Source organism: Pteronotus mesoamericanus, unplaced genomic scaffold, assembly GCF_021234165.1.
Source record: "Pteronotus mesoamericanus isolate MK-2021 breed Mesoamerican mustached bat unplaced genomic scaffold, CSHL_Meso_final scaffold_165, whole genome shotgun sequence".
Lineage (NCBI taxonomy): Eukaryota > Metazoa > Chordata > Mammalia > Chiroptera > Mormoopidae > Pteronotus > Pteronotus mesoamericanus.
In genome coordinates this window covers 4,933,927-4,949,301 of record NW_026555307.1, presented here as the reverse complement: position 1 = coordinate 4,949,301, position 15,375 = coordinate 4,933,927, and the positions used below count along the sequence as shown (strand labels likewise).

The 15,375-nt window shown below is 53.2% G+C and overlaps 1 protein-coding gene across 1 annotated transcript in view; it reads left to right on the top strand.

Moving 5' to 3' along the window:
- Positions 1-6,843: 6,843 nt before the first annotated feature.
- The window catches only part of PEPD (peptidase D), a 117,132-nt gene continuing 108,600 nt past the window's right edge, over positions 6,844-15,375 (top strand). The window contains exon 1 of the mRNA XM_054588986.1: positions 6,844-6,905. Within this exon, the coding sequence (XP_054444961.1) occupies positions 6,889-6,905 (17 nt within the window). The 5' untranslated portion in view covers positions 6,844-6,888. The remainder of the gene's footprint in view (positions 6,906-15,375) is intronic.

Genomic DNA, 15,375 nt, shown 5'->3' with positions numbered 1-15,375 from the left:
GCCCCTGTCAGCTGCCGGCATCACTGGGAGGAAGCTGGGAGGGGCCTCGTGCTGGGTGGACACCTGGTCCTGCTAGCAAATTTGTGGCCTGGGGACAGATGAGCTGCCTCTTCAGAGGGTCCTTATGCAGACGTTCCTGCCCCTGGCATTTCCACTGTGAGATGATGATCAGTAAATTCTCCCTCAAGCCCTAAATATTGATCTCTGAGATCTAGAAATGAAATTGTGATTTTTCCCAAAGACCGTTTGAACTGAATACCCAGAAAGAATAAGGAAGAGAGTGAGACGTCTGCCAGCTCACCATGCTCTCAGTGAACTTGACATCTGACTCTGAGGTCATGCTACTATCTGGACCAAGCACAGCAGTGGCAACTTCCTTGGTATCTAGTCATCTTTTAAAAGGATGCTTCACATGTAGTGGGCAGCACTCGGAAGCGGGGTGGGGGCTCAGCTTGGGTAGTCCTAGCCTTGGACTTGGGCAGCTGTCTCGGCAGCAAGGAGTTTCACTTTGGAGGGAGCAGTGCGTGACTCTTGATCTAGGCTCGGGTTGGGTCTGTTCCAGCAAGGCTAGCCTAGGAGTGAACGCTCTACTTGCTGCCACCTCCCAGTACACATCCAGGCCACCCAGTACAGACCCGTGCTGTGTGCATCCCAGGCCAGCCTTGCTTTGGAGTGTGACAGTACAGGCCAAGTCCCCAGGGCAGACTCATCAGCTTTTGGTATACACAAGGCTCTATCTACATGATCATTTGGATTTAATTGGCTCTAGCTCCCTCTGTATTACAGGGGTCTTGAAAGTCTCTTCCAGATATTCCTGGGGCTCACTAGAGTGATCTTTGCAGAAGCTCAGAGTCCTCCCACTTCCTGTGCTACAGGTTTGCTGCCCAGGAAGCCCTCTCAGGCTCCCTCTCTCTGCACAGCTGCTGCCCAGCCTCCAGCAGCAGCGCGGCTCTGCGTGTGTGGCGGGGCTGCTGCTCTGGGGCGCCAAGGCAGTGCACCCACATGGCGCGGAGGCCGAATCGAGGTCCCAAAGCCTTCTGCAAGCTGAAGTCAGGCTGTGCCCCAGGCAGAGGTGAGGTGAAGGTCACATTCTCTCCCCAGGGTCCCCCAGCAGTGCTCTAGCACCCTACATTTCCCTGAATTCCCTGAAAAATAGCAGTGGGGGAGGAAGAAACTTTTGTCTCCTAGGTTCTTTCAGCTGGTCTAATAATGAAATTGACATGAGTAACAAGAGAAAATAATCAAATTGAATTATATACATACTTAACAAAACCTCACATACAAGAGAGGCTCAGAGATAGAAAGAGACAATGACGTATGTATGGCGCTCCTAGCTAAGGATGAGGTAAGGCACCTTGGGGCTTCAGAGGGGAGGAAGGTCATTCGCAGGCAGGGCGATAAGAAGAGCAGATGCTCGGTAATTAGGAACTTGCCTTTCCCTATAGATAGGTCATAAAAAGTTATCTCTGGTAATAACTCTTTTTATGGGCAAAGTCCCTAATTAAATTCTTTAAGGGAGAGGTAAAAGTTTCTTGTGAGCCTGCAGGGTCTCCTTTTCTTTCAGCTCAAAATAATTCACATGCCAAAGTAGCACATGCTGGGGAGGCCGGTTCTGAACCCCTTCACAGCCCCTATGGCGCAGGTCCCCAGCCTCCTCTCTGGGGAGGAGGATCTCCGCCCTTTGCTTGGCATCAGCTTTGATAACCTGGCATAACAACCATTTATATAGCTCAGGATTCTGAGGGCCAACTCAGCTGGTCTCTGCTGGACCCAGGTTGGCTGGAGCCTGATACTCTCTGGTAGTCTCGCCTGTGTGTGTGTTGGTTGGCAGGCTGCTGAACAGGTGCCTTACATCCTGGCTGGTTAGCGAGGGCACCTTCACATGGGCCAGGCTCCCAAGAGTGGCCAGGGGGTCAGCCCTAGCACATGAACACCTTCCAGGACTTCTGCTTTTGCTAATATCCCAAGTAAGTCATGTCTCGTGGCCTCCCAGACTCAAGGGCTGGCGACATTAAAGAAAAGGCTCCTCTTCTGAATGGTAGGAGCTGCAGCATCACAAAGCAAAGATGTGGGCACGGCAAGGACACGAGTTTGAAGTCAATTTTGTGATCTATTATGCATCATTAACGCCCCTCACAAACCTCCTTGCACCCTCTTCCCTACATGGAATCTCACACCCACAAGCAGAGCCCTGTGGGATGAAGCCCCAGGTTGGGCCAGAGGCCCTGGGTGCAGACGGGGAACCACTCTCGGCAGCCTTCCCTGCGCACTCTGGTTTCTCCTTAGCAGCTTTTCATCTGCCTGGAGTGTCAGCCCATGTGCAGGGATCCCAGAGCTGGCTTGAGGTGGTCAGGCAGCCCACGGACCCAGCCAGTCCTCCTGAAGGGACTGAGCACTCAGCACTTTGGCTTGGGGTCAGGGGCCCACCCCTTTGTGTTGAAGTTGCTCTGGGGTGGGCAGGGCTGAGAATGACCTCACGGGGCATCTTAGTCACCTCCACACCTTGGGGATAAGGGTCTTGGTCCTTTCTGCTGCCCTACCTCTCATATGACCACTGAAGTAAGGATGACAGTCATCATGAGGCAGGGGCTGTGGGGAGTGTCTCATGTGACACCCCGTCTCATCTCCTCAACACAGTCTGTGGGTGATTCCATGAAGGGCTGAAAGCATCCTCCTTAAAATGCCACCCTGACACGCACCCGCGAGATGGGCAGTTATGAAAGTTGGCGGGAACAACGGAGACGCTCTGTAACTCGAGCTGAGCGGAGGGAGCGCCCATCCCCCAGGGCAGATTTCTTTCCAGAATGTGAGCCGCAGAACCAAATTTCCCTGCCCTGGGCCTTTGCACTCACACTTTTAATATTAGGAATTTCATTCTTTCTTTTTTTAAGTCAAGATCTTGAAATGTGGTGATAAAGTTACACCAGTGAATAGCCCTGCACAACATGGGAAATGTAATAAAGGTGAAAGCAGTAAAAGGTGGGGAGAGGAGCCGCTCTGCACTGGTAGGACAACAACTTGTAGGAAGTAAAAGTAATTATCACCTACCCGACCTGGCCAGCCCACTCCGCGTGTACGCGGGAGAAAACCATTTCAGAACTTTATTTCCTATATTGAATGTCAATAATTGGATGTATTTATAAGTCTCTCTGGAAGAAAACAGCTTGTGATTTCAAGATGAGAAAACAGTCTTCCAAACAGTGAAAAACAATATATTCCCCATTTTCACTCACACACAAAGAACTTGTTTCCGCTGATGTTTTTAAGGTGCTGTTGGAATGATTTGCCTTTCCGAAGCCACTGTTCCATTTCTCATCTTGAATTGCCTCACAGACCCTGGCAAAGCACTCAGCGGGGACCACTTCATCTGAGGCAGCGACGGGGGCTTCCTGGGGAGGGCTCCTCAGCTGCTGCTGCCTCTTTCCTGCAGGAAGATGGAGACTCAGGCGCCTGGGCCAGGGGAAGAAGGGCAGCAGGAGGAGAATGACGTGATGTGGGGCTCCTCCGGGAGCTGGGGACGGTGGTGGCAGCTGTGCTGTTGTCCTGGAGGAGAGAGCAGGCCACGCCGGCCTCAGGACTGGGAGAGCTAGGGCTGCCGCTGCTGACATTGCAAAGGCTGAGGCAGCCTCCCGGGCATTTCATTTCCCTCACTCTCCTTCCTTCCCCGCGTGGGAAGAGGTCAGGCTGGAATATACCACCCCCGCCCCCATCTTACACCCCACACACCCACGCTCGTCTCTCTTTCTGTTCAGTCTATTAGGTGCTAGTTTTCTGACACCAGCCTTCTGTTCTCAGCAAAAGTAAACAAGCAATCATAAAAACGCCAAATGATATCCGCTCCTCGTTTTCACCACCTGAGGCTACGGCCATCATGTGCTTGGTGTAGAGTCTCCCTGGATCTTTCCAGATCTCTCCTCTGAGCCTCCTGAGCTCTCTCTCGAGACATGGGCCTGGTCCCTACTGCTTTCCTCAAAACCTCTCAGTAACTCCCAACTCATCACAGCAGGAAACAACAGCATGCACCTCTGCTGTCTGCCCTCCCAGGTGGGGGCTTCTTGGGGACAACACTGCGGGCTCGTCCTCCTCTTCTGTCACCAAATCTCCAGGGCAGGGTCTTGGCCCTGACCCCTCAGAGCGTGTGACTGGCCACATGGGTGATAGCTGGGGCAGTGCCAGCACCCAGGCCACCTCCAGTGTGGTCCCACAGAGCCTTCCAGCAGACCAGTGTACCTGGTGTGCAGCAGACGGTAGATGGGACCCGTGTCATGGCTCTTCCAGGGACACCCCTGAAAGGCCCCAAGGGTGGTTCATGAGCCAGAGTCTGGCTGGTCAACCCCCGGGCCTGCTCTCTCCAGGCAGCCAGTTGTCACCAATGTCCAGGGAGCTGTAAGAGCATGTGGCTAGGTCGAAGGAGGTAGGCAGAGCAGGGAGACGTGGCAGGATACAGTGTCACAGGGACAATGGGAGCAACATTTCTACTGGGTCTCTGGCTGGGGCAGGGCACTTCTAGAGAGTTACGAGGCTCTGACTGCTGGGTCCGCTGAACACAAACACCTCCCAGCCACTTGTAGGTCACTAGAGGGGAGGCTGTTTCAGTCAAGGGCCTGTGACCTCAGAGGTGTCCCACGTGAGACCTGAGTATGTTGCCTGCCTCTCTCTTGCTGATTTATACACTCCCACTCTCCAAAATCAATCTTTCCCCAATTGCCTTCTGGCTCCCAGCGGTGTCCTGGGTCTGCCCTGCATGAATAACTACGCAACCGTCTCCTACTCCCAGGGCCACTTCTCCTGGAGCCCCTGCCAGGGCTCTGATGGGGGTGGGTAATGTGTGGGGGCAGCCCTCTGTGCCAGGCTCACGTAACACTGGCAAGACAGGCGCATGGTCCAGACAGGTCTGGGTGGGCAGAAGTCACGGGCAGGGCCTCCCATTGCTGCTCACAAACAGGAGTGCTCCATTTGGTAGGTGTTCTTCTCCTGTTATTTTGTGGATTTAGAATAATTACTTTGTTTTCGCATTAATAAATACTCAGAGCTGATAGCTAGCTTAATTTTGATTTATTTTATATTAAAAAACAGTAGAGGGACTGTGATTAGCTCAGGAGCAGGTTTTCCTTCCATAAAGGAGCATGAAAAGTGCATTCTGCTCATTCTTGGTTATTTTTAAAAAGTGCCCCTTATTAGGGAATCACTTCTCTTTAACTGAAGGTAAAGCAACTGCTTAATGGGGGGAGGCTCAAGTTCTTGGGGGACCCAGGGCCTGTAATGGGGTGCAGGGCCTTGTGCCTCTGCTTTCCTCTACAGACACTGGCAAGGAGGCCAGTAGAGCCTCTCTGGGGTCCTTCCTGGAGAACGGAGACGCCTGAGAGTTGTTATGTGTAGTATCTGTGTCTGTCTGAACATGCGACCTCGCTCCTCACAGCTTCGTCCTCTTGGGCTTTTCCGTGGGCTAAAGGTACCTGGATGTTTGCTCAGGAAACTCTCCAGCAGTCCCCTGAGTGGGTGCCATTAGCTCCCACCTCACAGATGAAGAGACCAGGGATGGTGCTGGGATTTGAAGTGGCCATGTAGTTCCACCCACTCTGCTTATGGTCTGGTTTGATTCCTCCCCCAGTTTGAGGGCCCTGCCCTCTCCCCAGCTTTGGGGGACAAACAGCAGTTGCTTCTTCATCTCATAGACCCTGCATTCTCATCTTGATAAAGAAACAAGCCCTTCAACCATAAGCTACTTTCATCTTTGAAACAGCTGGGGGCTGGGGTTAGGAGCCCCAAGGGTATGCACGAGGACCCACCTCTTGTCCACACATATTTGCAAACCACCCTATGGCAGGACCCCAGCCGTACCCACTCCCCAGGACTGGGCCCCCTTCCTTCACAGAGCCAGTGTGAGTCACAACTCAGGGGTTTGACCTGCTGCATGAACTCAGCCCCTGTGTGAGCTCAGGCTAGTTACCAACCTCTCTGGGCCCCAGTAAAATGGCATTCAGGACAGAGCCTATGCACAGGGCTGTTGTGAGGATTCAATGAGCTAACATTTGCAAAGGATTGGGGCCCAGTGGATGTTAGTATTACTGTTATTGTAAGTCACCTGCAACCCAGGTTGCTCTTCTGGAACATCTACTTCCCATCCCCCCCCCCACCCCCGTACCCCTCCACGCAACTCTCTGGAGGGCCCTGCACCTAAGACCAGTGCCCAGCAGAGCAGTGGGGGATACCGTCTGGTAGATTATCCCTCCTGAACTGAGCTCTCCACGAGCCTACTTCTCCCCAGAGATCCTCACTGGCAGCCTTGCCCTCAGGTCCTTCTCCATCCTCCAGCTGAGGGACCTTGGAAAGGTCCTACCAGACATAATTCCCCAGCCTCAGATTCAAGACTCTGCAAGACCTGATCCTTGCTTTTACCTCTAAGGCCACACCTCTCACTCCTACACCCTCTCTTCTGGACGCTGAACTTTTCTGTTACTCCAACTGCCTTGCCCTTTGCTCAAGCCATTCCCCTCCTTAAGCAAGAGCTGTCACCTCTGCCCCACCGCTATCTTCGGTCAGAAGCTCCCTCTACCATGGAGTCCTTTCCAGGGCGGGCTGAGACGCCAGGTAGGGGGCTGCAGAAGCAAGTATCCACTGTCTCGGGACACGCCTTGCTGTTACGAAAAGGCCTCTGCCCCGCAACCTCGGCCTTCCTCTCGTCTGCAGCCGGAGGCCATTGGGTACTTAGACCCTCCTCCCCTTCCAGCGCTCCACCTCTCCCCGTTCTGGGGGCCTGGAGCTGGACGGGGCGGGTCAGGCCCTCCCGCCCCCAGCCCCGCCCAGGCCCCGCCCCCCGTAGTAGTAAGGGTAGCGGTGGGAGTTCAGCTGACATTGCGCTTCACGTGACGCCAGAGCCGGTTGAACATGGCGACTGCCGCCGGGTGAGTGCTGCTCCAGTCCTTGGCCTTTGCCCGGCGGCGCGGAGAGGGGTCCTGGGCCCCCTGGCTGCACAGTGGGTCACGGGCCCCGCAGGGCGCTCTGTGTGGCTGCGCACAGCGAGCGTTTTCCCTCGTGGCAGTTTGCTGCGCCCTCCGGGCCAGAGGCCACACTGTGCCCGCAGCTCCCCTCTCCGCTACCCATTGGCCCTCGGCGCGGGGCGGGGGGGCCCTTCGTCCCCTTTGTGCGGCCGAGGTCGGGGGCTCGGGTCGACCCGCGCGTTCACGGCCACGACCTCTCAGCTGGGAACGCAGCGCGTTTCCAAGGCGCCGAGGGCCTGGGCGCTCCAGGGAGGAGGCAGCGTTTGAGACGGGCTTGGAATCTCCCCAGCGAAGCACTTACCCACTTCCTTCAGGGCTCAAATGTCACCTCCTCAGAGAAGCCTTCTCTAAAGCACCTATTCTACTTCTCACCACCTGATAAAGTATATAGTTCACTTGCTTGTTGTCTTCCCATTTAGAATGTAAGTGAGTGCCTCTCTCTGGTTCACTCCTGGGCCTCACCAGTACAGTGTTTTGCACACAGTAGGTGTTTCATAAATTCTGCTGCATGAAAGAATGAGTGGTCCTAGTGGGGGAGAGTATGGACAGATGGGGATCAGTGAAGCTCTGGAGGTAGTGTCCCAGTTGAGGGACCATTTGAGCAAAGGTTAGCTTGTTCTGGGGACAGGAGAGAGGGGTGTGTGTCTCTGTGCTGGAGGGTGTGGTGCCCCAGATGGCTTCTTCAGACTTTGTCCTGAGGGCCTGGAGCCTGTCAAGGGTTTTAATCTGCTCAGATCTGATTTTTAGGTGATCGCTGTTTTGGGCTGTGTGTGAGTTCAGGAGGAGGGGAAATACTGGGGCCAGTGTGTGGGCCTGACGATGCTGGGTGAGGAGGGCCAGGGGTAGGAGAGGAAGCCTTGCTCCAGATGCAAGGCTGGGAGCTGAGCTCGGAATGGGGGAACTGAGATCAAAATGGGGGAACTGGTAGACTGAAAGCTCTTTCTTTTTGGGAGGTGGGGAGAATGAAGATAGAAAGTGGCCTCCTCTATTGTCCCTCAAGGTTAGAAGAGTTTAGGACATTCGGATTAAACATTCAGTGGCATCTGCTGTATTCCAGGAACAGTCCTGAGCCTACCCTGAGGTGTTCACAGGTCACTGGGGCAGATGGGCACGTGGGACTCTGTCGTCCATCTGCCTGCCTCTGGCCTTGGTGTGCGCCATGGAGGTGCATGGGTTCTGGGCTCAGGGAACAGTGGGGGTGTTCACCCCTCAGGCAGAGAACTGCGCAGGCAAAGTCGCAGAGTGTCAAGGAAGCCAAGGTCAGGTCCTTGAACCCAGCCAGCCTATGACCCTGTCTTACAGAGCAGAGTGAGCAGTAGGTGTAGGCCAATGCCTGGATGTGGATCTGTTATCCTGATAGCGGGGCCAGCTGGGTGGTCACAGGGAGTTCTAGGGGCTGCATTTGGCTTCAGGGGTCCATACTTGTCTGAGGCATGCTGCTTGCTCTCCTAAAGGTACTGAGGAGCCAGGCTGGTGACTGGATGGGGTGAGCCTGGAGCTGTCTGAATCCTGGAAGGAGGGATCTTACAGCAAAGCTGATTCTCTGGGCTACGGGATGGTATGGGCAAGGGCGGGGGGTAAAAGGGTAAAGCAGAGTGACAGAGGTCTAGGAGGGGTGTATTTCTGGAGGGAGACCTGAGCTTGACAGGTGCGGGGAGCTTCCAAGCTTAATAGGACCTCCTTGACAAGAGCCATTCTAAACTGGTATGGGGCTGCCCTGCTGGACCCAGAGCCTGAAGTCAAGTCCTACCATCTTCCTTAAGGGAAGGAAGTTTTAAGTGTGTTTCCAGCAAAGCTTGGTGGCCAGCTGCACATACAGGACAGATCAGTTAGTCAGGCATAACGAGGCACCACACCATCAAGTCATGGCCGCGGGTTCCCTGGAAGTCAGATTTGGTGGCTTGTTGAGTCCTACCAGAGCCTGGGCCAGGGGAGGCCATGAGAGTCCCTGGTGACTGGGGTGTGCTTTATGTGACTTTGGGAGCAGTGCAAGCCCTAAGCTAGCATCTCAGGTTCAACTAGGAACTTGAAATGTCCTCCGGAGAGTGTGTCAGGGTTGATCCTGCTCTGTCTGGGCAGGGACTTCCTGTCTGAGACAGAGGGTCCCACAGCCCCCAGAGGTCTGAGACCAACCTCCACCTCATCCTGTGGCACTTGGTGGGAGGAAGCTCTGCCTTCTCCTTGAGCCATGTTTTGACTTTCCATGGACAGAGTTGCACCTTCTACGCTGCAGCCAGACCTCCCTGCACCTGCTCCACACAGCCCCTTCCCTCCTCCTCTTCCCTTTGCCTACTCAACCTGCTAGCCCTAGAGTGTCCTTGCTCTGTGACATAATTGTTCACATACGTGCAGGCCCAGTTCAGATGGCTCCTATCCTAGAAGCCTTTCCTGACACCCCTCTCCCCCCATCCCCAGCCTCCAGCAAAGACTGCCTGCTCAGAGCGCCAGAGAGTGCCAGTTGTTCCTGTTGGCAGGATGCTTTCTCACGTCTGCGTGCCTGCTCCTCGTGGTTGGGTGAGGGCTTGCGGCCCTCCATGCCTCTGTTGGCACCTTTGAAGCCCAGGGACTGGCTCAATGTGTGGCCCCCCTGTGACTGGTGCTGACTGAAGAAAAGGGGGATTTACTTTAAATTAGTCCAACATGCTCTCCCACTTTCCAGAAAGCTCTCAGAAATTGAGGGGCACAGAATTTTGAGTAGGATGCAGAAACATCTTTAATTCTTTAACTCAGTGGCTCCCAGGAAGTTGTTGCCCAGAGAACCTTTGTCCAGAGAAAAGTGGCAGGTGAGCTGCCCTGGGTGGATACCTGTTGGGTCATAGGTCCCATTGGAGTCAGCAGTCTTCTGGAGAGAACGTATTTGGAGGAGTCAGGCTATGGGTCAAAGCTCATCCCCACCCTGATAAGAACATAGTGCTTCTGGCATCAGATTGACCCTGGGGCCTGGGGTAGGTGTGGGTTTGTGGATTCAGATTCCTCACAGCCCTCTCTCAGCCTCCGTGCTTAGACCCTCTAACCCTGCTCTGGAGAGAGAGACAGGCTGGGAGCTGTCAACCAGTCGCTGAGAGGCCCCTCCAACCAGGAAGAGCAGGCTGGCCTCGCAGAAAGTCAGCCGGTGGGCTTGGTGGAGGTCGAGGGTGAGGAAGCAGATGGGTTTTGGCAGTATGGCCCCATCCAGAAGTGGCCTCACATCCTCGGGTAGGAATCTTGTCCTTCGCTGTGCCATGCACTGCGTGAGCAGCAGTCAGGCCTTTGTACCCTTCTCGACATGATGTTTTAAAATGCATGGGAAAAAAATGCGGAGGGTTACAGGGAAAACCAGTTATAGTGAAGTACAGTTATCAAAATGTCAAAAAATAAATTTGTGCTATAGTAATATATACTTCTTTATTAACACATTAAATAATAAAAGCCGCAGGTCTAATAACCACCTTAACTTTGAAGAAGTGAGAGCAAAATTAATATTTTGAGATACCACGACATCGATGATGTGATATGAAAATACCTGTGATTTTTAAAAAGATTTTATTTATTTGGGGCTTCCAGTCAAGATGGAGGCGTAGGTAGTAGACACGCCTTGCCTCATTGCACAACCATAAGAAGGAATATAACTAATTTTGAAAAACACCGAGAACTGTAAGAAACTCACCCAGAAAAACATCCAGAACTGTACAGAAGTCCAACAAACAAGGATTTAAACAAGCTATATTCATCCTGATGGTTAGGAGGGGTGGGGACAAGGAGTCAGGGCTGAGAGGACTTGGTGTGGCAGCAGCAAGCTGGGGCTGGAGAGGCAGCGAGGTGGTGGCCGGCAGAACAGGCAGTCTCATATTCATGTGCTGTATAGGCATAGGGTACCTTGTGAGCGAGCAAGCCCAGTCCCAGGCCTCAGCACCAGAGAAGAATAAAGCCACATAACTTCTGGCTCTAAACCCAGTGGGGGTCAGGGTGGTGGAAGAAACTGCTGGTACATAAGCAGACCCACCCACCACGGGAACTACAACAGGACAGGAGCTGAAGGGGCACCAGTCACATATGGGAAGTGGGTGAAGTGACTAGAAATGGGATGAGAGCCAAGCAAGCCCCCAGAAGTCAGCCAGCAGCAGCACTGTCCCCTCTTTGAACCCTCCCCCACACACAGGGAGCCACAGTTGCCCCACCCTGGCGAGTACCCAAGGGTCCACCCCATATAACTTAACAGGTGCGTTAAAACAGAATTAAAACAGAATCAAAATGGCTCTGCCTAGTACGCAGACAGAGGGAGGCTGCCAAAATCAGGAGACAAAGAAATATGACCCAAATGAAGGAACGGAATAGAATCCTAGAAAAAGGACTAAGCGACGTGGAGATAGCCAACCTATCAGACCCAGAGTTCAAAACACTGGTGGTCGGAATGCTCAAAGATCTCATTGATCTTTGAATAAGGAAAGAAATGAAGGCTCTAATAAGGGAAATGAAAGTCCACAGGAAGCCAACAGTGAAGGGGAGGAAGCCAGTTCAAATCAATGATTTGGAATATAAGGAAGAAATAAACATTCAACCAGAACAAAAGAAAAAAAACAAGAATTAAAAAAAAACAACTAAGTTTAAGAAGACTCTGGGACATATCCAGAAAAGCCAACATCTGAATCATGGGGTGTCAGGAGGAGAAGAGGAAGAGCAAGAAATTGAAAACTTATGTGAAAAAATAATGAAAGAAAACTTCCCTAATTTGGTGAGGGAAATAGACATACAAGTCCAGGAAGCACAGAGAGTGCAAAAAAAGTTGGACCTAAAGAGGTCCACACCAAGACACATCATTATTAAAACGCAAAAAGTTAAAGATACAGCATCTTAAACTCTTGCTAGAGAAAGGCAGAGAGTTACCTGCAAAGAAGTTCCCATAAGGCTATCAGCGATTTCTCAAAAGAAACTTTGCAGGCAAGAAAGGAATGGCAAGAACTATACAAAGTGATGAAAAGGAAGGACATATAACCAATATTACTCTATCCTGCAAAGCTGTCATTTGGAATTGAAAGACAGATATATGAAACGTTAAAGGGACTGATTTAAGAAAAGATCAAAACTATGAATATTAAAATGACAGCAAACTCACAACCATCAACAACTGAATCTAAAAAACAAAAACAAACTAAGCAAACAACTAGAACAGGAGTGGAATCATAGATATGGAGGTCATTTGGAGGGTTATCAGCTGGGAGGGGGAAGGGAGAGAATGGGGGAAAAGGCATAGGGATTTAGAGGCATAAAAGGGTAGGTACAAAATAGATGGGCTGGGGTGGGGGGAGGTTATGAACAGTATAAGCAATGGAGAAGCCAGAGAACTTACATGCACAACTCATGGACATGAACTAAGAGGTGGGCATCTCTGGAGGGAAGGGGGGAACTGGGCAGAGGGGGCAAAGTGGAAAAAATTGGGAAACTAATAACATCAATAAAATATACTTCAAAATAAAATAATAAAAATTATAAAAAGATTTTATTTATTTATTTTTAAAGGGAGGAGAAGGGAGGGAGAAAGAGAGGGAGAGAAACTTCAATGTGTGAGAGAAATATTGATCAGTTGCTTCTCATGTGCCCCTAGCTGAGGACCTAACCCAAAACACAGGCATGTGCCCTGAGTGGGAATTGAACCGGCAACCATTCAGTTTATAGTACGATGCCCAACCCACAGAGCCACACCAGTCAGGGCTAAACTATCAGTGACTTTTGTTTGTGACAGTCACATAGTGCTGATACTGTTGTGGTTAGTTGTTAACATTAATAATTGAAGAAAATTTGAGGAGTTGAGAACATAAATATGTAAATTTTTTCCCTATCCAAGTAAATGGAGTCCCTAAATTCTGTGCATGAATACCCAGGGGTCCCTGGGCCTTGGGTGAGAACCCCACAGGCAGGTAGCTCAGTACCTATTTGGGGGAATGGGGACAACTTCGGGGTACAGGAAAGGGTTACAGGGACAGCAAGATCACCCCTTTCCTGGGGGCTGCCCCACTCCTGGTCACTGGCTTCCTGGGCCCTGGCCATTGGTGAGCAGGGGCTGGCTGGCTCACAAGGGCCAGAACTTACTCTGCGGGACTGTTTGATGCCTGGGAGCTGCGGTCTGCCAGCCCCTGCCGTCTTCCCTGGGCGTTGCCTGCATCCTTGGCTGACTCCAGGAAAGCAGGCCTGTGCTGGGACTTGGGGATGACCTGGCTTTTGCCTTTTAAATTCTGGTGCCAGTTAAAAGTTCTAGCAGAAACCAGTTGGAGATGTTTGATTAATGCTGCTTCTGCCGAACTTGCAGAGAGAAGTCACCTGCATTGGCCCTGGGCCCAGCATTCTCTCTGGGTTTGTGGTTGGCTCATGCCACGAGAAATCAAAGGGCCTGTCTCTATGAACCTTGAATCTGAGGGTGCCCTGCAGCAGCGAGTGACTGTAGCTCAGCAGCCTGCCTGGTGGCTCAGGCTGGACTAGCCTTCTCTGAGCTGCACAGGACCAGGCAGTATTTATTGTAGAGATTCCTTGTGGTAGCAGCTGATGCTCACAGAGAGGTGCCTCATCAAGTTTTCTGTCTCGACCTGGGCTGCTTGGCGGTCGGGCCAGAAGGCTACAGTCTGGGTGTCCTAAGGGATTTAAGCCTCTCAGAAGGTCCTAGACAAGAGGAAGCCCAGCCATTCTGAGAGCCTTCCAGGTCGGGGGGGCTGCTGGCAGGCCCCACCACTGGGGTGGAGTGGGCACCTGGTGTATCTGAGGAGAGAGGCAGGGCCAGGGGGGCCAGGAGCGGTGGGGGATGAGGTGGGTAGCACTGGGCTCTGCTTGCTGAAGCCGGGCATTTTCAGCCAGTTGTGCTGCTGAGGCCTTTTGGATCTGGCACCTTTGGCCGGGCCATCTGTGGCAGTGCCTCGGTGTCATTCCCTCTGTGCTGTTGGGGAACCCGTAAAGATGAGGTTCTTCCCTGTTCCCTCCCCATTCCATGGGCTTTGCTGAGTGAGGGAAGAGTGTGGGGGGCCGTGGGGGACACTGCAGGGATGCTGGCGGCTGCACTTTCAGTTCCCGAAAGCGTGGCCAGCTTGGATGCAGGCTTGTGCAGGAGCTGTCATCTCCGCCCTTTCATCCTTGTGGCGGAGCCTGACAGAAAATGGCCTGACTTGGAGGGAATCCTGGTCCCATGTGTCCGCAGTCCTGGGAGGGTGAGTGCGGACCCATGCTGGGGAGGGGAAGGAAGGAGAGGGAGGATCTAGGCCTGTCAGCATGTGTAGGCTGTGCATGACCCCTCCACCCATCCTGCCTGGCTGGGGCCTGAGGGTTCTGCTCCCTGCCCTGCTGAGGCCGTATGACAGCTTCTGCCCTGCACCTGCACAGCTCTGTGTGCGGCCCCACATTGTGACAGATGTTCACTCACCAATATTTATTGAGCGCTTGCTGTGTGCCAAGCAGGGTGCCAGAGACTGGACACAGGCAGCAGTGAGCAGAGCAGACCCAGGCCTCTGTCTTCACAGGGTTCACAGTGGGCAGAAGCAGACCTCGCCAGTGAGCCCCAGTAAACACGGGCTGCATTTGGGTTAGCAGGGGACTGTGTCCTTGCGGCCAGGGACCTGCCTGGCTGAGCCTGACTCAGGTGATTGAACAGAGTGCGTGCTGGGTCGGTTCATAGAACTCTGGGGAGGGGAAGGGAATCTGGGAAGGAAGAGGAGGGAAGCAGGTCAGAAACCGTCCAGGGCTGTGCTGTAGGAAGGGCGGCCTGGTGGAACGGTGGCCTTGTGTGAGGGGACTTGAGCCATCATAGTTCCAGATTCCACCGGGGAGGGAGCTGGGGAATGGATCGTCTGTCCTCCCCATCCCCCCTCCTCTTGTCTCCCTGTTCCAGTCTCCCACGGTGCGTCCCAGTGGCTAAACCCACCTACCATGCCAGAGGCATGGAGGAGGTTGCTGAGGAAGTCCTCACACTTGCCCTGGACAGAGCTGGAAGAGTGGAAGAAACCCAGTCCAGTACACGTGGGGGTGGACAGGGGAAAGGGATGCCAGGGAAGACCATCCTGAGAAGGTGGCATTGGAGCCAAGATGTGCAGGTGTGTCCCTGCCTCTGAGGGTCCCATGGCCAGGTGAGTGCAGGAGGTGCCCGTGGCCTCTGTGAGACCAAGTGCTGTGAAGGAAGGTTCCGTGTGCCTGGCTCGGCTCTTACTGTGGTCCCACTCAGAGCCCCGCTCTCACCGCACTTCCCGATCTTCCTCGGCCTCCCTGCCCACCCTCCGCACTGGCCAGAGAGCACCTGATTCCACACCCCCTCTACCCGCTGGGCCCACCCCACCTGCTGAGGCTGCCCTTCCTTCCTGCACTTAGGCATTCAGCACGCTTAGGTGCTGGGAAGGAGGCAAGGTCCCTGCCCTCCTGGAGT